Source organism: Venturia canescens, chromosome 7, assembly GCF_019457755.1.
Source record: "Venturia canescens isolate UGA chromosome 7, ASM1945775v1, whole genome shotgun sequence".
NCBI classification, from domain to species: domain Eukaryota; kingdom Metazoa; phylum Arthropoda; class Insecta; order Hymenoptera; family Ichneumonidae; genus Venturia; species Venturia canescens.
Genome location: NC_057427.1, coordinates 4,808,731 through 4,835,766, shown reverse-complemented (window position 1 = coordinate 4,835,766; position 27,036 = coordinate 4,808,731). Strand labels below are relative to the sequence as shown.

General features: G+C 43.1%; 5 protein-coding genes across 12 annotated transcripts in view; 1 reads left to right on the top strand and 4 right to left on the bottom strand.

Annotated features, from left to right (window-relative positions):
• Positions 1–12,175, top strand: part of LOC122413066 (histone acetyltransferase KAT6B-like) — a 30,292-nt gene extending 18,117 nt beyond the window's left edge. For 2 of the 3 annotated variants that reach the window (XM_043423151.1, XM_043423150.1), the window contains exons 4-6: positions 321–3,019; positions 4,728–5,098; positions 5,221–12,175. In XM_043423151.1, coding sequence (XP_043279086.1) covers positions 321–3,019; positions 4,728–5,098; positions 5,221–10,200 — 8,050 coding nt within the window. In that variant the 3' untranslated portion in view covers positions 10,201–12,175. The remainder of the gene's footprint in view (positions 1–320; positions 3,020–4,727; positions 5,099–5,220) is intronic. The other variant, XM_043423152.1, reaches the window with a different exon arrangement.
• A 36-nt stretch (positions 12,176–12,211) lies between these two features.
• LOC122413077 (uncharacterized) lies at positions 12,212–13,228 on the bottom strand. Its single transcript, XM_043423183.1, has 3 exons — positions 13,116–13,228; positions 12,713–13,015; positions 12,212–12,349 (listed from the first exon to the last, which is right to left on the bottom strand). The coding sequence occupies exons 1-3, from the start codon at positions 13,181–13,183 to the stop codon at positions 12,334–12,336; spliced, it is 387 nt and encodes a 128-aa protein (XP_043279118.1). The 5' UTR covers positions 13,184–13,228; the 3' UTR covers positions 12,212–12,333.
• Positions 13,229–13,738: 510 nt separating this feature from the next.
• Positions 13,739–15,212, bottom strand: GXIVsPLA2 (phospholipase A2 group XII). Its single transcript, XM_043423178.1, has 3 exons — positions 14,790–15,212; positions 14,343–14,410; positions 13,739–14,211 (listed from the first exon to the last, which is right to left on the bottom strand). The coding sequence occupies exons 1-3, from the start codon at positions 15,022–15,024 to the stop codon at positions 13,891–13,893; spliced, it is 624 nt and encodes a 207-aa protein (XP_043279113.1). The 5' UTR covers positions 15,025–15,212; the 3' UTR covers positions 13,739–13,890.
• Positions 15,213–15,402: 190 nt separating this feature from the next.
• Positions 15,403–17,477, bottom strand: LOC122413075 (glutaredoxin-C4-like). 4 transcript variants are annotated; one of them, XM_043423179.1, is made up of 3 exons: positions 17,254–17,477; positions 15,978–16,113; positions 15,403–15,770 (listed from the first exon to the last, which is right to left on the bottom strand). In XM_043423179.1, the coding sequence occupies exons 1-3, from the start codon at positions 17,457–17,459 to the stop codon at positions 15,564–15,566; spliced, it is 549 nt and encodes a 182-aa protein (XP_043279114.1). In that variant the 5' UTR covers positions 17,460–17,477; the 3' UTR covers positions 15,403–15,563. The 4 variants fall into 4 exon arrangements, with proteins under 4 accessions (XP_043279114.1, XP_043279115.1, XP_043279116.1 ...); XM_043423180.1 differs by having other exon boundaries at positions 15,978–16,092; positions 17,254–17,441; XM_043423181.1 differs by having other exon boundaries at positions 15,978–16,099; positions 17,254–17,391.
• A 1,570-nt stretch (positions 17,478–19,047) lies between these two features.
• Positions 19,048–26,318, bottom strand: LOC122413067 (zinc finger-containing ubiquitin peptidase 1-like). Of its 3 annotated transcripts, none has more exons than XM_043423154.1 (8): positions 24,891–26,318; positions 23,734–24,014; positions 23,225–23,540; positions 22,525–22,958; positions 21,855–22,251; positions 21,647–21,774; positions 21,337–21,560; positions 19,048–21,272 (listed from the first exon to the last, which is right to left on the bottom strand). In XM_043423154.1, exons 1-8 carry the CDS (start codon positions 25,094–25,096, stop codon positions 21,264–21,266), a joined length of 1,995 nt encoding a protein of 664 aa, XP_043279089.1. In that variant the 5' UTR covers positions 25,097–26,318; the 3' UTR covers positions 19,048–21,263. The 3 variants fall into 3 exon arrangements, with proteins under 3 accessions (XP_043279089.1, XP_043279088.1, XP_043279090.1); XM_043423153.1 differs by having other exon boundaries at positions 19,048–21,229; positions 24,891–26,317; XM_043423155.1 differs by lacking the exon at positions 24,891–26,318 and adding an exon at positions 24,086–24,292 and having other exon boundaries at positions 19,048–21,229.
• Positions 26,319–27,036: the final 718 nt, after the last annotated feature.

The window sequence follows — 27,036 nt, the reverse complement described above, 5'->3', positions numbered from 1 at the left end:
TCTTACACCTTCGTCCGATCGCCGAATCGACGAATGTCACTTTGAAGTATTCTTGTACTCGAATTTCTGAAAGATCGAGAAATTTAAATTAATTGCTTATCGTACGATTGTAATTTTGAGTGCGACTAAAATCTCTGAATACTCGATTAAATTCTTGAGAAATGCATCTATACTGATTACTGAAATAATAGCAATTTTTTCGAAGATGTTAACGAGGCATGCACGAGCAATAGATTATTTGTGTTCTATGATAATGATAATTGAATGGTTAAAAAAGAAATGACGTGTCTAAAAGTTCTTCTCGGTGGGGGGTCACACAGGTCAGCGGTCGCATCGAGGAAGAGCCTCGGTGGTGCTACGAATGTAACGCCAACGTTGAGCGGTGTGGTTGGATCATCTGGAGCGAAGAAGGGGGGAGCGTCTGTAACAACGTTGGCACAGGTGGACAGCAGCTCGGACGGTAATGCGGGTGTTGTCTCCCCTCGTCAACAACCGATCCATCAATCCAATCAATCCTCGTCCCATCACACGTACCACCACCACCACCACCACCACCATCACCACCAGCAACTTAGCCAAAATAGCCTCGTTCTCCCGTCTGGCCTGATCCAAACAAATACGATCCAGATCCAAACGACGAGCGGCGGTAACGCGGGCCAGGGTAGGCTGCTCGAGGAGAAGAGCGATCGTATATCGAAGGAGAAGCAGAAGTTCTTTAGGTCGAGCGCATTCAACGCTGAGCATAATAAGTTGATGATGAGACGAGGTGGGGGAGGAGGTGGAGGAGGAGCAGGCGGTACTGCAAGCAGTGGGGTCGTGATCGGTGGTAACTCCGGTGGAAGCGCGAATCTTTCGTACGCCGATAATAAGTCTAGGTCTGCGACGTCGTCGTCGTCGTCCTCGTCGTCGTCGTCGTCGTCGTCGTCATCGTCGTCGACGAGCAGCGGGACAGCATTGACGGGCGGAAGATCGATTAGCTCTAAGTCCTCGCGTAATACGATATCGAACGTCGTGGTATCGACGAGTCGAGAGAACGATCGTATTCATCGGCAAAAGACACCGTTGCAGTTGCAAAAGGGAAAAATTCGTGAAGCGAGCAACAGAATCACTGGTGGGACGAACGCGAGAGTATCGAAAAATGCGTCGGGATCGGCGAAAGGTCGCGTACCACCTGTAGCAGCCGCGAGTAGCGGTAGCAGCAGTAACGGTGAAAATAGTAGCGACAGTAGTAGTAGCGAGGGGAGTGACGACAGCGACTCGTCCGACGGTAGCAACAGCTCCGAAGACGAAGACGACGACGATGACGACGAGGAAGCTAACAGTTCGAGCGAATCAAGCGACTCATCGTCCTCGGGTGACAGTCCGGACGAATCGATTCGGGGGATTCCGAGCTCTGGACGCAACGAAGCAACCAAACCCCCGGGACCATTCGCGTGCGAAACCAACGAGGATAGTCCTTGGGGTTTTGCCGCTGCGGCTGCTAAGCTCACTACGGAAACTCCTTTCTTTAGCAATATAACGAGCACCTTTGGCGTTACCTTGCCAAAGCTTGATCTTGGTGACAAACCAACATTTGGCCTTCACATACAGCCTGCCGCGAATAATCCCGACTCAAGTGCGCAGAGCGCGACGAGCACGACAAAGAAACGTAGACGAAAGAGCAGGGAGCGAAACAACAGCGGGCCTGTCGTTTACGCTATCAGTCCGGAGTCAAACGTCACATCTAGCAATATTAGTAATAATAATAATAATAATAATAATAATAATAATAATAATAATAGTAATAGCAACAACAATAACAGAGTTCGGCCTGGTGCCGGTCAACTGAAAGGTCTGTTCGACGGTCTCAGCCATTTTTTCTCGGCACCGACCAACAGTCGCGCTCGTACGGGGACGCAGCCTCCGAATTACGCGCCGGATCGTAGGAAACGACCGTCCACTTTGGAGGAAAGCGCGACGAGTACATCAGGCAAAGATGGCAAAATACCAATCAAGAGCGCGAGAATATCCGGCAGCAGCGAAACGAAAGATAAAACCGATGGGACCAAAACGTCGTTGTCCGTGTCACCAAGAGCACCCATTGCCGCGGAAACTACGTCCGGGAGAACCAAAGACAAAAGAAAAAATGATGGGAAGAAAGAGAGCACGAAAGATGCGATAATGAGGCTGAGTGGCGACGAGCTCGATGAGAGGTTGTCGTTCGAGAAGCCTATCGCCAAAATGACACCGTCGAATCTTGTAAAGACCGCCGTGAACAGCAAGAGGCACGAGCACGAAAGGCGACGTAGCATGAAAAGTGGCCCAGAAAATTTGGTCAAGTGCGCCAGAACAAAAGAACGGAGAGACTTATCGAGCGGTGAAAGCGAAAATGAGAGCCCTTCCAGAGGTACGAGCGGAGATCGTCGTGCAACGTCGAATCACAAGGTCGCCTCGACGAGCACTGACGCAGCTCCCGGTCCGCGAAATTCTCGAAGTATCAACACCCCCGGAATCAGCGAGCAGCCTCGGGCGAATCAACAGCGGCAACAACAGTCGACCAACCATCAGCAACAACAATCTCGTAAGAGAAATCACGCTAAAGCTGGCATCGAGGCCACCCGGAGCCCGCGCAACCCCGAAAATTCGAGAAACAACCATAATCACGATTCCACACCACGTACCACCATAATCAATGATCCTCAATCTCCAAATCCCGAGGTCGATCACGATCACCGATTCAATCATAACGATCCTTATGATAACCATAAAAGTCATATTAATCACCATCACCAACATCATCGTCATCGTCATCGATCGTCATCACCATCGCCGCGTACCGTTACGACCTCTGCGTCCGAAACAACGACCTCTGCATCCGCAGGAACAACCACCACCACCACCACCACCACCACCACCATCACCACAACTACCAAGTCCAGTAATCCCGGAAAGTCCAAGTCCCAACCACGAGCCTGTACTAGCGCCACCACCACCAACACCACCACGACACCCCGCGCGACACCCTGCTCCACCAGGAAGGGTAAGAGTCTACCCCGAGCCCGCTCAAAACACGAAGTTTTTACTCCACCTCCAAACAAACCCTCTCGAATCACACGAACCGCCGATTCATCATCCACTCTCCTTATCAGCCAAGTTTTTTAACCACCATAATGAACGTGTCTGAGCGAAAGAGACGATACTTAAGAAAAAGGGCAAAAAGAAAAGAGAAGCACACACCGGGCAAAAGAACCCGAGAAACAATTTGGACGAATCAAAGTTTCTCTGCGCTCGGCTTGAGAGCTAAAGGAATGAATTTCGAAAAAGATTCCAATGTTAACGTTTCAATTGATTTTCTTTTTCACCCTTTTCTTTTTTCTTTGTGAATTTGTTTACCGTTTTTTTTTTCTTTCTGTTACTTGTGTTCATTGAAAGCTCAGCTCCTTTCCACCGAGTGTCTAATCTCGAATCCACTCCCGAAATTCACATCATCTTCAACATCAGACTCCCCTTCCCTACGATTAAAGAATACAAAACGAATGAAAAAGGGCTCGAATGAAAATAGCTCACCACCGTGGATGTGTTGGCGGTGTGGTGTGCGGTATCTCTCGATAATAATTGTGCCTTTTTTTTTCTTCACATTAACTCATGTGGTTTATCCCTGGATGTGCTGTTTGTAACCAACCTCGCTACAATGCGTAGATTAGTCCCCATGAAAAACCCACATGTGCTCATTCCTCTCACCACATCCTTCCATATGCGTGAATGTTTACTGCTTATTCCTGTGATCGATCGAACCCGATTCACAATTTGAAAATGCGGACTTTTCGCCTTATAAAATTTTAGGATTTATCTCTCGCTGATCGATGCAAGCGTTTTTTTACTTGGTCATCGCCGTTCGATCGAACCGGATTATTCAACAAAGATACACATTCGAGTATATAAAATATCGATGAAAATGGCATTTTTGCCATCTTCGCAAAACTTGCCAACTAAAATCCTCGTCGATTTTATCACTGCATGTAATTTATCCAATTTTACGCTTCGTGGCACTCTCGTTCTCATTTCGGTTATTTTTTTTTTCCTTCAGTTAATTCTTTCAAAAAGACGATTAAAGTCCGAGACTGCATGGACGATACTGAAGTTACGAAAAGGATCTCTTCAAATTTTTGAAAAATCTGAGCTTTGTCATGCACGAGATAAAGACAAGGTCCCATTCACCTATCAAATGAAAAAATTTGTCATACGTGATGTAATTGTCGAAGAATATGATCACTGACTTTCACCCGTCGCAAGTCCCTTGCACCTAGCTCGCGTTGAATTTTATGTTTACAAAAAACGACAGAGTTATGAACCCGATTTCGCAATCAATATGTACACTTGTTTCGGTCCTTCCTTCGTGTGCCAAGAGAGCCACAAGAAACACTGTGCCAACACACCCAAGCCCAAAGCTCTGCTTCAATTTTAATTTTTTATTGTCAACCTTTGTAAACGTAGTTTTTTCCTATATAAAAAAAGAAATTAACGACTAACCAGTCAAGCGTATGGAGACTACTCTGGTGTATAATATTGACGAAGAACTAACTTTTATGAAAACAACCTCATCGGTGACCGCGTTTTCCTGCAATAATTTTACAGTCGGTACTAAACTTACCTTTCCATACACAAATAATAGCAGAGAAAACGAAACGATCATCCATGAGGTTCTGCGATAGAAAAACAAAGATATTGAATTCATTTGTCGATTGCAGATGACCTGGTGGTCTCGCAGACTCTGCCACCCGGGGTTACTCAGAAGGACGTGGATCTCTTCAAGGAGGCACGGGAGCGAGCGAATCGTTTGACCGTCGCGACCGACGAGGAAGCCGAAACGAGTAACAGCGCTCATGGTGTCCCACCGAGAAATCCAGCGGCCATTGTCTTCGGTCGTTACGAAGTTGAGACCTGGTATTCAAGCCCTTTTCCTCAAGAATACGCCAGGTTACCCAAACTATTCTTTTGCGAATTTTGTCTCAAATACACCAAGAGTCGGGCTGTACTCGACAGACACATGAACAAATGTACGTGGAGACACCCACCGGCAACGGAAATTTATAGATGCAACGGCTTGTCGGTTTTTGAGGTGAGTTCGTACAACGAATAATCGGACGCGAACAGGCGAAAGTCATTATAAATCAGTACTCACTTGACATCGGTGATTAAGGCTTGCGCACTCGTCATATAATGGTACTACGTATTTTGCAGATCGATGGAAACGTCAACAAGATCTACTGTCAGAATCTCTGTCTCCTGGCGAAGCTATTCCTCGACCACAAGACGCTTTACTACGACGTCGAACCATTTTTATTTTACGCGGTAACAAAAAACGACAAATACGGCTGCCATTTGGTCGGTTATTTTAGCAAAGAAAAGCATTGTCCGGCGCAGCGTTACAACGTGTCGTGTATAATGACTCTACCGCAATATCAAAGACAAGGTTTCGGTCGTTTCCTCATTGAGTTTAGTTACCTGTTGTCAAAGGTCGAGGGTATTCCTGGCACACCGGAAAAACCGTTGTCCGATTTGGGCCAAGTGTCTTATTACTCGTTTTGGAAAAGTGTTGTTCTTGAATATTTGGCATCGCACCGTGACGCAAAAGAGATTAAATTGGGCGACGTAACTCGTGAAACCGGGGTTTCAGCTCACGACATCGCGAGTGCCCTACAAATGCTGGGTTTCGTGAGGACTCTCGATTCCAACAGTAAAGATAATACACGCTCGCGGATAGCCGTCGTCGTCGATTGGGCGAAAGTTGACGCCCACATGATCAAAGTCGCGAAAAGTTCGCGAATCACTCTCGATCCGGATTGCCTGAGGTGGATACCGCTCTTGAAACAAATACCGAATCCTTATCAGAGTCCTGAGGAGGGCGGTGATACGAGTTCCGAAGCGTCGCCGCTCCTCGAAGCCGCCAAGCCTCCGGTTGCCGCGATTCCCGAGAAGATCCAAAGGGTCAAAATAAGGAAAAAGCCACGAAGTCGTAGAATGGGACACCGCCGTAGCTCACCCTTGAAACAAAGAAATTCCCAAAAGTCAGCGACACCAAAAGAAAAGAAAGAAACACCGAGCACGATTACGACACCGCCGATGACACCGACGGTCTCGACGCCCTCGGGGACACTCTCGACAACTGTAACTCCAGCGGTGGAGACGAAAAAAATAAGCACCGACCACGCTGATTTCGAAAACGAGGAAAAGGAGGAAACAAATGAGGAGCCAAGGTCGAAAGAAAAAATATCGCTCGTCGCGACGAGTCTGACGCCGCGAAATTCCCGAAATTCTTTCAAAAATGCGAAGCAGTTGCCAAACATCGTGACTAGTACGCCAAAGGTAACGGCGACGTTGACAAGCACGAGAAGACAGCGGATACGAACGCCAAAAACAGCGATGGTCGTAGACACACCGGTCACACCGACAGTGACGCCTTCCAGAAAGCGCAAACATTCCGAAATATCCGAATCTCCGAGCCGCGAGGACAAGTCCAAATTAATGAACGACTCGGGAAACGGGTCGAGCAATGCGCTTCCGACGAGCGCGAGGAAAAGAACTCGGGAATCGCTTCGGGAGAGGATGAAAGAGAAGGAACGGGACAAAGAGCGCGAGAGCGAGAAGGAACGTGAGGCAGCAACGAATGAGAAGGAAGCGAAGAGCGTTCCGGTCAGCGAGGAGACGGCGAAAACACCGTCAAAGGAAACCGTTAAACCTCAACACCCTCCGAATCCCCAGAGGCCGGCAAAGAAACAGAGCAAATTAGATGATATTCTTATGAAAGTTACGAGCAGGCAGACAAAAAATCTTCAGGCCAAGCAAGCTCGAGAGAAGAAAGCTCAGGACGAGGCCAACGGTCGTCACTGCAACGGTAGCAAAGACGATGAAAAATCAACCGTCGAACCAACGCCAATACCCGCTAAAAGTTCACCGGCTTTTTCGCGGAGAAGCAGAGTAAAAGCAGCATTGAACGACACTTTAAAGTTGGTGGATCCAAAGTCAGAAGCTCAGGGTGCGTCGAAAGACGGACGAACCACGAGTCCGGTTGCGATACCTCAATCCCTGTCCCCGTTGCCTCACGGCAGAAGCAGCAGCAAAGCCGTGATCAGCGCTAACGTTTCCGTATCGAGCGGGAAACAGCTAACGATTCCAGAAATGTTCCCGGCGCAAAAAGAAGCTGAAGCTAGCGTCGAGTCGACTGAAAAAAAGGACAACTCGGAGGAAAATGGAATTGTCACGGCTGCTGAGAGCGAGCCACCGACCGCGAGTCCGGGTGAATACGAAGGCGGTGACGAAGACGAGGGCGAAGAGGACGAAGAGCTTACGCCGAGGTCGAAAACCGTCGCATCCGCCTCTCGCTCTCATGGCAATAAACATAAAGAGAAAAAGAAATTGGCGGATAAAAAATCTGAGGCTGAGGATAAAAAAGAGCAGGGAGTCGGGGAAGCAAAAGAAAAGGAAGACGAGGCGAGAGAGGAAGTGAAACAACAAGCGGTCGAAGAAGATGCCGCAGAAATAGAAAGAGCGACGAAAATTGTGAAAAAGAAAAAAGAGACCGAGGACAAAGTTGCGAAGAAAAATAAAGAAGCGGATGAGACTGCGAAGAAGAGAAAAGAACCCGAGGAAAGAGTGGTAGAACCGATGGAAGTAGTTGAAAACCCAAAGTCGGAGGAACCATCGGTAGAAATACTTGAGAATGTATCTCGAGAAAAGAAAATCGTAGACACGACGGTAAAATTGATCACGGAGCCTCGAGAACCTACGCCGGAATCGGACGAAATTTCCGAGAAACCTGGAGTGGTTGAAGAAAAGAGAGACGACGAGGCCGTTGACGAGGGTGCCGATGACAAGGAGCTCGCGGAAACCAAAACGCGCTCCCCGAGTCCGGCATTACCTCGGAAAGAAGAAATGCCACACAAAGTTGAAGAGATTACCGAACCGTTCGAGTCGACCGTAGAAAAGACTCCACCTTATTCGCCGCCTGTGAGCGACCAAGAATCAAATTCTACGACGAAGAAAGAAGTTATCGGGGCAATGAGAGAGACGGGTGCGGTCAGTATAATCAAGGAATCGCCCAAGCCGTCGACTCCTCAGGGTGCAGCGAACATCACATCGCCGAACGAGTACAACCGTGACTCGCTTAACTCGAATTTAGCGGTACACTCGGACGAGAAGCAAAACTCACCGGAAAGTGGGAAGACAACGCCGCACTTGGAGAATCCCGGTTCAGTGAAGAGAACGCCACCGTCTCAACCGGATCTTCCGTCAATGGGTGTTTACACGCCGGACTCGACGACCAATTCTGTGCACTCGTTGCACTACGGTCAGTGCGATTTGGACGTGTCGCAATTGGGTCTAGAGTCGCCTACTTCCATAGCGAGTGATCTCGCTTCGCAGCACAGTGTCGAGAGACCTCCGAGCGCATTGCCCTCGATGCCAGCGAGCGTGAGCGCTCCGATAACGACGCCTGTTCAAATTCAATCGGTCCAAACCTCGGTCAGCGTAAACATGGGTGCGCAAGTTCAGTATTCCGATTGCGCAATTTCCCAACACGCGCCGAGTTCCCACGTGACGATGCATCCGATGCATGGTCCACCGCTGCAGCAGCCTCGAACGCCTCAGTCCCACGGGGCCCACTCGATGACGACGCAGAGTCCTCAGCCCATACAATCGCACACTCCACAACCGATGCCGCAGTCGCACACGCCTCAACCAATGGGCCAGAGTCACTCCTCGCAAAATATGTCGGCTCAGCAAAGTCCGCAACCGATTCCTCAGCAGTCGCACACGCCGATACCCCAGCAGTGTCATACGCCGATTCCCCAATCTCACACGCCGCAGCCGATGCAGAGATCGATGGTCCAACAAGCGCAGCAGGCTCAGAGTATTTCCCATGCTCAGCAACAGCAGCAACAGCAGCAGCAACAGCAACAGCAACAACAACATCAACAACAGCAGCAGCAGCAACAACAACAGCAGCAGCAACAGCAACAACAGCAGCAGCAGCAACAACAGCAACAGCAGCAAGCCGCTCATCAACAGCAGCAAGCTGCATCGCAACAACTCCAGAATCAATCTCACGGTAGCAGCAAAAGAGCCAACGGCTCTCAAACCAGTCACAGATCTCGATCGAACGCTCAAAGCCGTTCACAGCGTGCAACGCCACCGACGTCCCACTCGCAGAGCTCCGGCATTCAACATTCCGCGGCGAGTCCTCACGGGAGCTCCGGTGGTCATTCGACGGTCGCTCACGGTGGTGGCTCCTCCTCTCATTTGCCGCCCCAGTATCAACAGTCCGGTTCCATGAGCGTGCCGCCCATGCCTCACCCCCACAGCCACACGCACGCCGCTCACTCTCACAACATGGCGGTCATATCTCAAGGCAATTACATGGCCGTCGCTTCGCAGGCTTTCCCCTCGCAGAACACCTACGTCATACAACACCGCGGCGCCAGATCCGGAGCTCCCACCGTCCCGTGTACAACTGCAACGAACTTCTACATACAAACGAGTGCAATGCCACCGCATTCGCACACAACGGCCCCTCCCTCTTTAACCGGATCAGGCAATCATCAAACTACCAACTCGTGCAGCCTCGCCAAGTTGCAACAGCTGACGAACGGCCTCGACATGACGCCGCCACCTTCGATGAATCTCACGCCACCGCCTCCGATCACTCACACGATGACACCGCCTCAAAATACCCGACAACTGCCGACCCCTCCCCAGGTCCCGCTCGGCTACGCGAAAAACTATTACAACGTCAACAGCGTTCCACCACCCGGCACACCAGGCCCTCCCAGTAGATCCGCGTCCAGATCTTCCGCGAACGCCAACATGGCCTACGCCGGCGATGGAATTTACCGGCAAGGCCTCGACCCTGCCGGCGCTTGTCCGCAGATGCAGAGCGCCGCTTCAAGAGTCAGCCCCAACGTGGCGCTCAACACCAACCTCATGGCAGCTGCTCAATACGGTTACAGGGTCGCCCAGCCAACCACCGGCTACATGAACCAAGCCGCCCAGATCGGTGGATTCATGAACCAAGCGAGTCAGTTACCCGTCGGCGTGGTCAACGTCCCCGCCCCTTATTCTCAAGATCCACATCAACAGAATCCTGCTGCTGTTTACACGACTTATCACAGTTACATCAATGGCAGCTTGATGCAACCTCTCAACGGAACGATGAGGCCTCGTTAGCTCGTCGCCTCGTCCTACGACGTGACAAAGGGAGAATCAGTCGATGGGAAAAACATTGTTAAATAGATTAATTCCAAGAGAACACACGATCAATATTGATCATCAACCGATCTCGTGATAACCTTTCACCCGGTAGGAGCCATTTAAATACCAAGGTCGTTCGAGCACTGAGAGAAAGTAACCTTCTCGTTCGTTGGGGGGGGACACTGATGAGATGCTTCTAGTACAAGTGATCTGCGCAGCTTCCCTCGGGATCTTCTAATCCTCGAAGATGCGTCGATGATGCCGCGCGTTCGCGAGAATAACATAAATTTATTGACGATGAAAAAAACTGAACAAACGAGAGAACGGGAACGTGATAATATACGAAAATTGAGAAAGGACGTAAGACGAGAAAACGCAAAGTACATATTTTTACTCGGGGCTTTAACGTTTTAACAAAGCGCGCGCAAAAATACTTTGCGGTACTATTCTGACGACTTATCATCCACAAGTGTTATGTTTTCTGTAAAATATTGAAATATAATGCACGAGCATTAAGCGAATAGATTAACGAGATAATAAAAGACGAGAGGAAGATAAGCGAAATAAATTACGCATTGATGATAATAACGAGAAAAATAATAAAAGAAAATTAAATACGAAACGAAGTAGTGTGGCATACTTATGAACATAGAAACTATTCTGTTTGATATTATTCAATTGTTGACGATTATAGAAGATGAGCGTTAATGCTTACGTTTATTCTCGGGGCACCCTGTACTTTACTTGTACCATAATAGAATTCTACGCTATTATTATTATTATTATTATTATTATTTTTTTTATTATCGTTCTTATCACGAGCATCAGCATCATCAACATAAATTGTCATTATCGCAACGACATCCTCGGACGATCATCGAAACGTATCATTTTCATTGTTGAATAACGATAACAACACTTTTATAAAGGACACTCCGACACACCTTTTAATCCTCTTAACACTACTACGACGCGAAAAATGTCATTCCTGTTGATACCACTTGCCGATTCTCTGGTCTGCACATTTGACAGTTTTCTTTTTTTTTTTTTTTTTTTATAGGCATTACATATTAACTGTTGGTATTCGCTTATCCTGAACATTTTACAAAATACATTACAATCAATCGTATATTGTGGCTATTCTGCAAAATGTCGCGAATAAACAACACACACACACGATCAACAGTGCCACGAACTCGTTGGAATTTCTATTATTGTGATTATCATTAAAAGTTGTCATAATTATTTTATAAATGCGACGAAGCTTGTGAAGGTGTATGCAAGATTTGAGTACATGAGTGAGAGTTGTATAAGCTTATTATTATCATTATTATTATTATTATTATTATTATTATTATTATTATTGTCATTATTATTGCTACGATTAATTATTATTACTGATTAACGTGCGCAGCTCTTCACGCGCAAAGCATTAAATTATAGTTTCTTATTTTATTCTCGTCTCATAGCGATTCATCGCATTTTTCATGCCTTCCCATCCCGAAACTGTACCTTAGCTTTGCGCCATTACGAAACTGCGACACTTTGCAGAATAACGCTGAATATATATATATATATATAAAAATATATTTATGGTACACGCCGTTCGTGTTAAATTTTTCAGACCATTGGAGATAAAGCTTTCGAAAGTGATGAAAAAAAAAAAAAACAAAGAACAAACCGTTCAAGTGTTACGAGAGTAGATGTCAGCGAGGAATCGCATACCGGCGACATAAATTTTAAACTTCTCGGCGTACACGCTATGTGGAACGAATTGTTTTATTGAATAAAAATAAGAGACTAAGGTAGCGAGGAGTGGATGAAACGAGAAGTACGAAAAAATTCACGTCCGGGATTATATAGTGTAAAAATTACATGAATATTTATTGTACATAGATATTAAAGAAAAAAAAGTACTACTAACAAATAAAAATTGAAATCATGAATTAAACATCACGGGTCGTCGTACTTTATTTTTTTCGGACATCCAGCCATTTTTACAACTTCCATATCCGAAAGAGATTGTTTGTCAAAGTTGCAATGAAAGACGACGAATTTCAGATAAATGATTTCTACGGTGATCCTCGCCTCGACGCTTCCGGGTACGCTTCAATCTCTGGGAAAACTTTTTAACGTTCCTTTCCGTTAGTATTGCATGCGCACGATGTCAACAAAAACAGTATTCAACATTGCCAGATGAAACACTCGACACTTAGGCAAGAGGATTTTTTAGTGATTCAGGACACTGCGTTTGAGATTCACAATTACAAACTGTCTCGTTGAAATCATAGTTAATTCTGTAATTTCTATTCGTTATCATGACAATATTACTTGTTTGACTTTTGAAAAATGCAAAATTAAATGTTGAAGGATCGTGATTAGAAGGCCACTCTTATTTGACAGATAAAAATTTGTGGCAGGAAGAAAAAAGTACTTGATACGTGCAAAGTGATGAAATTAAAAAGTCGTGGATAATGAAATGATTTACTTTGCTTTTCGTTTTCGTTTGCGTTCCTCTCGTCTTTTCTTTTCCGCATTGGCCAGGTCGATGTATTTTTTTCTCTCGTCGGAGGACATTTTGGTCCACAGTTTACCAGCGACACGAGCAATCACTGTGACATCTTCTCGGGGCTTTTTACTTCGAAGTTTCAGAAAGAAAATAATGAAGGGGTTGGTGGCTCGCGGAATTTTTTTACCGGTTTTCGGATCGTTTGAGACACCGCCGCCGTTGGCGCCACCAGCACCGGGGACGTTTCCATTGGGCGGACGTCTCGACTTGGATTCATCTGTGCTGCGCGTCAATAATAACTGGAAAAGTACGACTTTCGTACGTGGCTCTAGATCCTACGACCCAGAGCCAAAATTCCGTAAGCTCCAAAGCCCAAAATTACCTTTCATAGTCCCCGGACTTCCTGCGATCTTTTGTCTGCTTACTTGAAACTGAATTGCCGTTGCCCATTTTATCGATTTTTCTCGCTTCTTTCGTAGGTTCAGTTATTATCCGTTGACTTTTTTGCGTCACTTTTTCTCGTGTTCAAACATCGACTTTACAATTCGCTACAAATACTATGCTGATTGCACGTTTTATTTTTCATAAGAAACTACTGCCCCATAGAACTTTGCAATTTAATGATTTGTTTTTTTTTTTTAATTTTTCAACTTTGTATAGTCGAGAAGGCTAAATTGGAGAGGCTCGAAAAGCAACGTCAAAATGACACTTCCATGTTGCCAGAGAAAAAACCATGTTGTTTTTTTGTTTGCCAGCGCTTCAATTGTTTCGGAACTTTGTGTGTCAGTAGCGTACAATAAATACAATCGAGTCGCTTTCGATCCACTAAATAATTCAACTTCGTCGGGCCCGCATGAATTCCCATCAATCGAATCCTCATCGAGATCGAAGTTCGTGCAATAAATAATCCACCATTAAGGATACACAGTATTTTCAATTCGAGATTTTTATCGAGCAATTTTCACCGTTCCATTTTCATTCAGGGGGCCCGAAGCCAGACGTGACGCGTGAAAGCAAAGAAAAATACTTTTTTTATGAAAAAAACTGTTCCGTAGGGTTATTTTATTTACAAAATCGCTGCGACTTTTAGCGTCGTTTCAATATTTTTTTACGTCGAAACTTATTACAATAGCTATGTGTACAAAGTAATCCGTTCATCACAATTCCCCACCACTCCATTTATTCTTTCGATTTTTATTCCACTTGTTATTATCCCCACAATAGCAAGACTCCTTTTGGGCGTCGACGTAACTTTTGCAGCCAAGTGCTGTTGTGCCTGTGTACAGCATTTTAGCTGCCCCTTTACAAGTGTTTACTATCGTCATTCCCGTGCTTTGGTAACCTTCGCAGTACTTGTACAGGCATCGTTTGAATTCAAGGTCACATTTGTCCTTGTCGGAGTTGCAAGTATCGTAACAAATGTCATGAACGTCGCAGCATTTAGTCATTTCCGTCAGAGGAAGATACTCTTGGCTTATCTGCGAGGAGAAATATCGTACGAATTGTCAATAAATGTTTTCCCTTCGAAAATATAAAGAGACTCTTGAAATCGCATTGAAATATGAAAATTACCGACTGTCGGTAAGTCAAACGCTTTCGAAAATTTTACCTCAAACCCAAGAGGTCCGCATCCGTTGCTCCGAGGCGTGTGAGTTCGATCGGGCTTTGGCGTAACGCCTGAAATTAACGACAAATTTATTTTCGTTGAACACCCATTATCATTATTATTAGTGATAATATATCGTTTCAGCGTCTGTAAAAAAAATGGGATATTCGTGTTGAGGATGACTCAACGTTTCCCACAATGACAATGAACAATCGTCAGCAAATTGCTAAAATTGTGCATGACCGCGTGTAACAGCGACACAATTTGCGCTTTTCGTATGAATTTTTTTCACGTTTTCTGAAAAGTTCTGGATAACACGTATTTACAGGGATCTACGATATCGATTTTACCATAGAAACACATTTTGAGGTTACGTTTTCCCCCGTTCCAAGATCAATACGTTGAAGATTCATCGTACTATTCGTGCATTAGTAATTGTAACACTCTCACCTCCAGGACACTCGAAAACGCAGGTTTCTTCGACCGCGGCATCAAAAACTTCGTGAATATCTTTGATTTTGCGTGCCACGGTTATAGCGTTTTGAAAAAAATCGCCGAATATAGTCTCCGCGGTTAGGACAGCATCTCGTAGATTACCGAGTAAACCGGCGCCGTAGCCGGACCAAGCGTATGCGAGAAACGTCAAGATGTATATGAACGTTTTTCGCCATGCGAAAAGATCCATCGCGAAGGTTTCTTGCTTCACTTCTTTTTTTATTTTCTACCACCTCTGAGCGAGAAAGTGAGAATATCGATTTTATGAAAACTCGGGATGCGTGAACGACAGCGATGATTCGACTCCCGCGGTATTTATAGGTCGACTGAGTGCTGGCCCACACGATTCTACTTTGGACGTGATTCGCTACGACGTTGCATTTATGTATATATGCAACTAACAATGTTACGGAAAAGTGACGATTTATTCGGCAACCGTATATTCACTTCCGGCAGGTTGGGTTATATGTGTGGCTTTTTCTTTTGGCTCGACGATCATCTGTCCAAAAATAATGGCGACGTTGACATTGGTCCACGTGGATAGAAACACGCGTACGGTTTTCAGTGGTTCATTTAAAATTTTTTCATAACTTGTGCTTTTATTACTCAATCATAATATTAATAAGTTACAGACATAATTCGTTAAATAATAGTTGCGGATAACGGACGAGAAATCGTGTTCGATATTACAAAACAATTCGTTATTTATAGGTTAATTTCGCGCTATCTTTATGCGTCTGGGAACATCTCCTCCAATTTCCCGGAATCGTACAATTTTTTGACGTCAGTTCCACCCCCGAGACACTTACGGTTGACAAAAACTCGGGGCACGGTTCTTTCCCCGGTCATTTCGCCCAACACGCTTTGAATCTCGTCGCCATCGTCGCGTTGGTCCAATTCGATGGCTGTGAATTGTCGTTTCATTTTTTGGAAGACCTGATCGATCAATCGAATAAAGAAAAAATACAAATTTCGATATTAATTGAAAACGTGCTATCGAAATTTTGGAAATCGGAAGTGGATTAAAAAATCCGTTTTTAAAATCGTTCTTAAAAAAAAAAGCCGAAAAACAGCCGAATACACTCTTAGCGATAAAGTTTTCGGGACAATAGAGGAAGTGGAAAAAACAAAAAATCGTCTTACCTCTTTCGCAAGCTTGCAGTAGGGGCAGTAGGATTTGGAAAAGATGACAACCATGTCCGCGTCGACCATCTGCTGCACCATTTCACGGGTCACCGGCATTATTACTTTTTCTGCACTGGAAACTGAACCCATCAGGCTAGACACGTTTTAACGAAATTGTTTCATATTTCATGATAATATCGATCATTTTTGTCAGACCCATGCAGACAGAGAAACCTCAAAGCAAAGATTCAGGAAGAAATGACACATCAAGGTTGTGGTTAGAAACCCCGGCATTTTGTACGACTATTTATATTTGTGGTGAAAAACGACAAACAACTTCAATTCTTTATCACAGCAAACCGCACGTATTCTCAGAATTTTAGTGATACACGAAAAACTTTTTAAAAAAAAAACGATTTTCCCGCCCGTGTCGCGACTCTGACGACCTCGATACGAATAAAAACAGAAAGTATTTGACTCAAGGCTCTACCGAGCGTTCTAAAAAGATACGAGTTTCTGCCAAGCCATTCCAGAAGAATTCTCGGAAAAGTCGAGTGATTAGTATTGGTGATGAATTGCAAACAAAATAATGACAGCAACAATGCAGAGAATAACAATTGAAAACTAACAATTAAAATTTGCATATTTATACGAACGAAAACGATTCCAGATTCCAAATAATGCTCATGAAAGTTGAGAAAAAAATGTGGTAAATTGTTGACACTTTAATAATCCAGGGTGCACGCGCACGATGTTGCGAAAACGCCGTACGGGGAGAGTTAACACAAATTATTAAAGGCATCAAAACAAAAATGGGAATGAAACAACTTAGAAACCGATACGGATCGAAAAGTTGATAGTTCTGATAACAGAAAAGTGAATCCCCTTTTGTCGAACTGTATTTATCTTTAAAATATCTGACAAATATATCGGGAGGATAAGATAATAATAAAGAGTGAAAAAGCACGAAACGAAAGCGATTTGTGTTAACGAACGGTGATAACTAACGATGGCAACTCGAAATCAACACTTGTGGCGGAAAAAATCTGGGGCGCTTGAGAGAAGGCTATGAACTTCGAGCAAAACTCGATTTTGAGTTCTAACTCAGGTATCTCATTTTAATTTCTACGATTAATGGAACTGTTTATGATATCGAGCAAACTATGATTATGACCATGTGATCAAGTGATTCATGTGATCAGAAAATGCAATTTATTAATTGATACGATTCTCCAAAACGCCACAGGACTGACTCGATGGTCGTTCATCAACAACATGTGATAAATTCACTTACCGTGTGTCGTGTGTCAAATAGTATCTAATGCGAGCGCTTTGCTGCGATTCTAGAGGACGAACTGGACGCGGAGATCTGAATCGGAATGATATCTCAGTCTCACGCTCCAAAGCTAAACATAAAATATATGGCAGGACTAGATTCCCAACTCGATTATTTCTGCGATTTGTTTCACACCACACACTGCAACAAACAGCGACCATCATGTCCGTTTTTTACATGTGCAATAAGTGTCTACGTAGTAACTCAATCGTGTTTTAATAAGAAGTTTTCAGTAACGCCATCTTTTGACAAGATGGACGGGAATGTCGAGTGAATTCATATACGCGTTCGTTCTCCGTTTGTGTTTATTCTTCATTCTACTTCTGTAGTTCTGTAAACTCGAATAGTGTCTGCTAGACGTTACGATCTGAGTGAGAACACCGTCCGAATCACGAGAGTTTGCCGGTAATTGGTTTTTCCTCAAAGCGAAGAGAAAAAATTATAGAATGGGAAACACAGCACCCAAAACACAAGAAGTCAAGGTCGAGGAGGAGAAGAAAAAACTGAAGCCCTGTTGTGCTTGTCCCGAAACGAAGCAAATTCGAGATAAATGGTAAGGAAATGATTGTTAGAAATTTAAGGTTATGACCACCACAAGATTAAAACCAAAATAGTATTGATCACATATTTGTGAAGACGGTTGATAAGTTCACGTTCAACATCTCAATTAGCGGAATGATGATGATTCATACAGCTAATTTTACGTTCTTCTCTGAGAATTATGAAACAAGATGATGGTGAATGATGCAACGATTCATAACTGTTTCTTCGTTTTCCAGCATTATTGAAAAAGGTGAGGCAGAATGTGGACATCTGATAGAAGCTCACAAAGCCTGTATGCGTCATCTCGGTTTCAACATTTAATTGAGTATTCAAGTAGAATTATTAGGAACTCTCGTTGATCTTGATTATTTGTAAAGTGAAGTACTTTCAAAAAAAATAATAAAGAAATGTAAGTGATGGCAACCGGTGAACGCAATTTTTTACAACAAATGTAGTGAAATTGCGTTTTCTCCACACTTAATTTCACGGAATAAACATTCTAAAACTCTGAATGGACAATGCTGGTCCAATGTACAAGTGTTTAAGTTGTGTCGATATAGCATTTTTTTTTGTAATTTTCAAAGTAAAAACAAGATACTCGTAATTATAATAAACTTGTAAATAAATGTGACAAAAATTTCAACACTTTTTATCATTATTACCCTGAGTAATGGAAAGTAATCACCGCTGCCAGGAATGATTGACAGATGCTTTTGAAACAATGAATAATCTGAGTGTTAAGCAGATAATATTCCAAAGTCTTAGTCCGAACTTGGACATCTAATCTTACAATGAAAACTGTCCTTTATTCCTGACACCCCAAACTATTTTTTTCAGTAGGCCAGCCTCGGTGAGCAACTTCATTATTAGTATGTTGGAAAGAAGATTTTGAAATTCACATGACGCTGAAATTTCCAACATTGGAGTCCAACGAAATGATCGAAAAAAACTCTCCAATAATTCTAGTAATTCTCCTATTTTGTTCCCTGCCAAATTTGCGATTCATAGTTTTTCAAGCGGCACCAACAATTCGTGAAATAAAAAATTGGTGAATTACAAACGTTTTTTTCGTTCATTTTGTTGGACTCCAACGTTGGAAACTTCAGCGTGGTAAATTCACAATATCACCTCTTTTACTTTTGACATGATTATTACTTCATTTTTCTTGGGAGATGAAATAATTGTGGAAAGTATCATTTTTCATGAGAATTTCTAATAAAGCGCATCATATATATTTTTTTTTGTTCCAAAAACCGACAAACATTGTAGCGGTTGAATAAGATTATATTCGTGTCACAAAAAGATTCGTTCCCAGAATTATTCATTAACCGTGCGTACAATATTTTCCAATGAGCCAATGATCTTAATTAAATACATTCTATAGAAACATATTTATGTATTTAAGACTGTGGCGTTAGTGGTGGTAGTCTGCAGGTGGAAAGACTATACTTATGCGTATGAATGGTGCATTTTGTTTTCTGAGTTATACATAAATATAATGAAATATTCATTTCATATGTACGTTCGTTTGTCGAAAGCTATATAAAATCTTAATGAATCATCCTCGCCACAATTTTTGAATATTCAGTTGTGTGATCGTACATCTACATTCATATTGATATATATTATATTTATATACACAAAGGTATTAACTATCCATAGTGTCACTGTATTTTCCGTTCGACGCTGGCATAAATATAGTAAACGATTTTTATTTTCAATGTAATTGCACAAAGTGTATTTATAATAGAGAGAATATTCCATTGAAACGCTTTTTTTTCTCCGAAGAGCCCGATTATTGAGCGATATATTTAGATTCGTAATTCGTTATTTTAATATCATTGATAATAAACTTGATTTTTCGAGTCAACAATAAGAGACATTCTTTGCGTGTATGTAAATATATATTTGCGATAGGGAGATTTCAAATGTCGGACGAGCTGCGACGATATATATATATATATTTATATTCATAGGAATGGACTGAATTATATCTTTCACAGCAATTTTCGGTGTACTTAAAAATAAGGGACACATCACTCGTGAGTACACGAAATTCGATTGATTCTGCATTAGTACGAATATATAATTATGTATCATTTATTTTCTTTTTCATATCTTTTGCATCGTTTAGTACGAAACACAAATTGTACTTCATACGGACCACATAATGTCACCGTCTATTATATTAATGTTCGTTATAATCGAAATGTTCTTTCGTATTTAATCCAGAATTTGAAATTTTCTTCTCTTACGAACGAGCTCCATCGTTCCACACATTTGTCAAAGGAAGTTTGTTGCAGCGTAAAGGTATAAGGAGAGAAGGAGAAGGATTACGAATGAAGATTTTCTTGTACGGTGGCAGAACAAAGCAGTCGACAAAACATTGTCGGGGGAGTCATTTTGTCAAAAGTCGTAGTCTTGGTCGATTGAAGTTTTTTTTGCATCCTCTAGAGCTACAGTATCGTATTGAAATTTGTATTTTGTCGCTATTTAATTATTTTCGTAGCAAAATTTTGACTGATTTCGTATTTGAAATAGAGAAATGAAAGTATAAGCAAAAATACTGTTGTCTCCCTTTGAAAATTAAGAACTGAAAAAAAATGTCGTTGTTTTCCAATCAATTAAACTCCCAACGCGACACTGAATAATGAATTTACCAAAGTTACTGACCGTTCATTCTCGCAAATATCCTCAACACCTCAAATCCAAAAAGAAATCAAATAAAGCGAACAAATGAAGGTGGTATGTTTAGCCGTATACATGTATTAATTAAATGTTATTTCATAATAACAGTACGGAGAGAAAAATTGACGAAAATCGAAGCGTTTCCTCTCTCGTTTTATTCGTCTTCTGTCTCGAGAGTGAATATTCGATTCGAAGACTAATTAATGAGGATAAACGACGCAACATCACAGCTATACGGAATTTCTTGACATCCCTCGTCAACTCACGTCGAGTTACGTTGACATTGCTGCGGCGTCGGAATTTTCTATTCCGTGACAGAGCAAATGCTTCAACGTTATCCGTTAGAGTCGAAATATTACGACGTAATGTTCGCTTCGGCTAACTGATCCAGTACATTTAATGCTCTTCCGAAACCGAGGCCAGCTCCGGTGAAGAATATGCAAGCGAGTCATGTGCTAGTCCATCCGATTTCTCTCCTATTTAAAACGGGACTTCGTCGATTCTTTAAATGACATAACACTAATTTATTATTCCCCATTCAACATCCGGATGATCATGTGGCGGGAACGTATTGAAAAACAGCCTCAATGCGCGCGTTATTTTTTCTAATTGTTGATCCTCGGCACGCTCCCGACGTACATCTGATTTCTGCCGACTCTCACCTTTCCATTGGAATTCTCATCAAACCCAGAACTTTGCTCAGCTGAAGGAAGAAGCATTGAAAATAATAAAAAAAATTAGCGAACCTAGAAGAGAAAAACGCCGGTTTTTGAGCAAATTCCTCAACTCATTTGGCGAGCTCAAACTCACTTGGTAACGAGATTCCGTGTCCATGATCCCGGTGACCGCTACCACCTGGTACTGTCGAGCCTTCATCGCCGCCGTCGATTTTCTTACTAAACGCATCGCGCTCGGTGCACTGCTCGTACTGTTGAATTGGCCCATCTGCGCGGGCGTGTGACTCGGATCGAGTACCAGCATCGTTATCGAACCGTCTCTCAATTGTTCTACTCCCATAATCGTTCTACTGTGACCTTTATTCGGACCACAAGAGAGTCAGTTGCTCAAATGATTTTCCTATTCAGCATTTTATGTTTTGAACGAGAGTGCGAATCAATACCTTGATGTTGCAGATAAAGCGGGGGCTTGAAGTCGTCACATTTTTGAAAATACTGCAAGACCCAATTGAACATTTCCGGATGTCCGCCATCGGGACTCGTAGGTCTGTGAAAATCTATCAGCTGGCATCTTAAAACGAAGAATTATTGTTAGAATGCGAGTCGGACGACAAGGTGAAATAACCAATTGGAAGGTCAAAATTGGCGCACCTTATTCTTAGACTCGATAGAAGCGTTACGACCTCGGTCGCGCCGATCCATTTCCTCGTGTTGACTAATTTCCCTCCCAACTGTTCGGCCCCTTGAACATCAAAGCCCTGTGCCCATGCCCATTCGATCATTCGTTGTAATCTCGATATTGACGGCATCGAGCTCCTCAACGGATTGTCAGTCGAGCTGCTGCATCCCGAGCTCCAGGCACGATAAACAAGTTCGTTGTAACCCGTGTGTTGTAGAAGCGACGATATGAGCATTTGCATGTTTCGATAACCGCAGCCCCAGCCTTTGTCGCCGTACGTCGAGCCGTAATGATCCACGGTCGAACACATCCACGTGTTTATGACGTTGCTGCACGCTTGACTAACCGCTCGAACCTTTGGCACCAAACCTGTGTAGAAAAATTCACCAAGTACAGTATTTCGATTTTTCCTGACACCGTACGACGGAGCGACGTACGCCATTTCATTCTTATTTGACGTTTTTTCATTTGAAAGCTTATCGGTGGAATTTTTTCTCGAAAACAAAAGAAAAAATCGAGTATTTTGCATTATTTTTTATTTTAGGGGTTAAAAAAGTGAAAGTTTCAGAAAAATGGATTCATCAGGAACACGAAGCGACGGACAGTGAGAAATTGACAGTTGTTTGAAAAATACAAACTGACCACGTGTGCACGAGCTTCCGTCGTCGATTCCGCTGCTCTCGGCGACCCTCAGTTCAAAATTTCTCTCGTAATAATCAGCAACAGACATTTCACCAGCGTAAACGGCTCGCTGCATGTTCGTAACGCTTTGTTCGCGGAAGTTACCCTGATTGTCCATGCCGTATTGCGCTCTGAGCATCTCAAATTCCCTCTGTTCTCTCAGTCTTCGAACTTCTTTTTCCCGTCTCTCCATATCACGCGCCAACAGCCGATCGGTCGAAGCGTCCGGTGTTGCCGGGGACGGTGTACTTTTTTTGGTAAAATGTTCCTCTATGTGGATGGTAAGTTCCTCGTTGTTTTTGAAATTTGTGCTCAGACAAACTGGACACGCCGGCGTCGCGTCGCTCCCACCGCTCGACGCCATATCCGAATGCGATGTCATACCGTTCGCTGGACTGTGTCGATAAAAACATTTTAATTGTGTCGATAAAAACATTTAATTTAACTTGCTCAATTAATTTATAAATTTATAAATGAAAAAGAAAAAATTTAAATTTAAAGAATCATTTTTCGTTGTTGACTCGTTTCTCTGGCAATTTTTTCTCATGGAAAATGTTGAATGAAATAAAAAATTAATAAATTTCCGTCTCTGCACTGCACTCGAAACGTTGTATTATTTCGGGGTTACGCCGATATATTTTTCTTTGTGATTTAAAAGTACCTCAAAATATCCTTGTGCTCGATATTAACGTGTAATTCGAGGTCGGAGGAGTTCGGAAACGACGTTATGCATAAGGGACAATTGAAAACACCTTCCCGGGAAGGTGGAGACTCCTCGGGTGGAAAGGACGGCGATGTAAGGTCAAAGTGTTGCCGGTTGATATGTTCCTCGAGTCTGAGCGGACTGTCCGAGCTGTACGGACACATTGGACACTCTTGGATCGGTGGTTTCGGGGACGCGTGAGAACGAAGCTGCAGATTCAAACCCGAACGTAATGGCGACCCGTGGCCCGCTGCGCTCTCCGGAACGGATGAACCTGTCGAAAAAAACAGTTGCGACATTTCGACACTTGGCACAAAAGAGGATTTCGTTGTGTACGAAAAAATTATTTGAAGGGGTCGCGACGAGTTTTGGAATCGATGTGTTATCGTTTCTGACGATTCGGAAATAAATATTTTTTCGTGCAGAAAGAAAAGACCGTTATTTTCGAATGAAACAATACTTATTACCGGCATTGTTGACGTTGCCGGCAGCAGCGCCAGCTGCGGCGTTGCCAGAACTAGCCGGATTGTTGTTATTGTTGTTGTTGTTTACATTAACGAGCGGCAAAGGACTTTCCGACTTTCTTGCCACAGGCGATCTGTGCGCGCTCGAGGGATTACCCCAACCGTTCTGGAAATGCGGTGGTCTCAGAGACATGGCGGACGAAGGGCCACGACAATCTTCTTTTCGATGCTCCTCGAGACTCCCGTCGTCGTCGATGAACGCCATCACGTCGTTTTCCGGCGTACTGAAATAAGACCGTTTGAAAAGTCCGTTGCAAAATAATTGTAGGACGATAGTTGAACAAAAATTTGTCACATATATATTGGTTATCCGTCAGCGTTTCATCGTTGTCGACTTTTTCGCAGTACGAAGTTTTACAGTCTACAGAAAACTCGGTAATATTTTAATAAATTCGATTCAGAAATTTCTCGAGCACCGTATTCTCAATAACCGTTACATTTTTCAATGGAATTCGAGTTTTGGAACCTCGCGACACGAAACTTGTTCTCACACTGTTGTATGTGCTAATGTTTCGAATCTCGAATCCGGTGTGCGATGGGAAATTCGAGCGAGGCTAAAAGTGGGGATGTACACAGCGAACAGCTGCTCACGGATTTTGTAAATCGAGACTCTTCGTTCTTCTTCGTACTACTATGCGGCAAGATGCCGTTTGTGAATGAAAAATAACGGATGTTCAAATACAAAGGAAATTGCACGAAATTTTGATTGAGCCAATTCTTTCTTTGACTCTCGAACACATAACATTTTTTTTCTATTAAAATTCCTGTTTTATATATTCCAAGAATATCTGTCGTCATTTTCGGTACAGCGAGATTCCTTTGTGTCGATTATTCGGACTGTTCTAAAAATCGAATCATCAAAATCTAAACATGGTTTATGTTACCAAACGCTTATTTGGTAAAAAAAAACCACAGAATTCTGTTGAAATGCTTACAAAGAATTTGACCCAAAGTGAATGGACGTTAGTTCGAAAAATGGTGTAAATTGTGTACGAAATTTTGATGCGAGGAATGCCCGTAAATCGAATTTGAAATAAACATAAAAAAATGAAATCTCCGAGGATTTAGGATAAATTTACAAAACCTGATTTTTCACGTACCTGGGAGTAAGATAATCCAAATGTGCACTGTTGACATGAACGAGCATTTCAGCTGGGGATATTTCACCGAGGTCGCAAAAAGGACAATTCGCCGCGCCCTGAAGGTGATAGAGTACCATGTGAGATCTCATTTCCTCGTCGTTGAAGCCTTCGAGACCGCAAATCTCGCACGTGTAACTCATTTCCGGTGGTTTGCACGACGCCATTTTTTCGTACGAATTTTTATCGACTTTCTCACCGTTACTTTTATTTTTCACGTTAATCTCATAGCGAAGAGAAAAGGAAGATACGATATGTCACAGTTTTCTTTATTATGACACTCGTTTGTACACACGAAATAACGCGAGTCACACGCAGGACACATCTATGCGGGTATGTACTTCGATATCGGGCGACGTGCAAAATAGTGTTTTTATTATTTTTTTTATTATCGGATTCTCCGACAACGAAAAATACTTGATCGTGGTATAAAAGAAGAAAAGCTAATAATCGATAGCCGTGCTAGTCCGCTTTTCTTAAGGGGGTAATACTTTTTCTTTAATCGAATAATAAAAAGAGGTAAAAAGCAAGAAAAAGGTTATGAAACGAAGGATAAAATGAGTCTCGCACGTGGAAAGCTACGGGATTGCCATACCGAGATAACGAAGAACACACAAGGGTGCTTTCTTCTTTTGAACTTTCGATTCTCTTATTCTCTTCTTTTTTACTTTGGATCTGTACAAACAGCTACGTTACTGATTGGGTCACGGGGCTATGGTCGGCTGTGAGTAGTGGGGCGTTGTTGCAATCTCGTGGCTAGACTCTTATAAACATAAGAGGGGTCGGTCGTCTTTGCGACAGAAGGGCCTAGGAAAATCCGCTGATTGGGTTGCCGGGCTGGCTTGACCCATATAACGATATCAAGGATGCATAAGTGTCCCCGAATTCCGCACCCCGAGAGCGTACGGAAAAAAACAGTTGGGTTAGGGAATATTCGTGTTTCTGTGGTGATAGCTCGACACGCCACCAGTTTTACTTGTGTCCTCACATAGACAACACCACCGTCGATCGATCAACCTATTTAACCACTAGACGACTCTTCTCTCACGTTGTTTCTACATCCGCGAACTCGGCTTTATACTTCCTGATTGAAAATCTCGCGATTTTTCCAATTTTTTTCTCTACTCAATGAACAAGTTTTTATTCCTCTCTTCACTGTTCAATCGATCCTCTGTCCAGTTTCTTTGTCTCTATTTCCGCAGCTCCCTTTTTATTATTTTTTCAACTCGAACCAAAATTATTGCTTTTTGTATTAAGGAGGCGTCCGTGCAGGCACAATCGCCCAACACGGCGCCCAACTCGCCTCCATATGACGATGATTATATCACCCGCAACCTCGTTTCGAGACTGAACTCCTTCGCTTCGCGCTTTATTCACCCGCGTGGCCTCTCATTTCCTCTTTCTCTTTCCCTCCCTCCCCCCCCGCCCGCCCTTTCTACCACTTTCTTTTCAAACCCCGCACCATGCGACAACGATGCCAACTGCGGGGTGCACCGACTCTCCAACCAACACCAATCCTCTTCCGTTTCCTACCCTTTTATTTCCTTTCAGCATCCATGTATATAACACCTTCGGAAAAATAAATGAGGCTTCATAACCTGGCACTCTTGTGACTGTGCGAGAGGTCAAACTATAATCGATTAATGCGCGCACATAACCTGCCGAAGGTAAAGTTGGAATGGACTTTTTTTCACTTACTTGCACATTTTATAAAAATAACTTTCTATGAGACTTCATGACGATGTCGTACAGTTTTTAAGTTCATTTTATAACGATATTGAAGGTCGCAAAATGGCGCAAAAATCTTTGCAGTTCTGTTCTATTTTTCAGTAATGTTTATGTGGCTTTTGTATTTATCGGATTTCAATGATTAACATATTTTTTGAACTTATTGTCAAAATTTGAGAAAATATTCGTACTGGATCTGCTTTAATTCTGAAAAAAGTAATTTTCTTGTTTATCGAAATGTACGCTTTTTTGCGTACATTCCTATCGCAGAAGCACTTATTTTTTCCATATCGTTATTCGCCCTTCTATGATGTTAATTTTTTTGAAGAATCGTTCGTTCGGTGTTGAATTTTTTGCGTCATGAGGAATGGAGAATTAT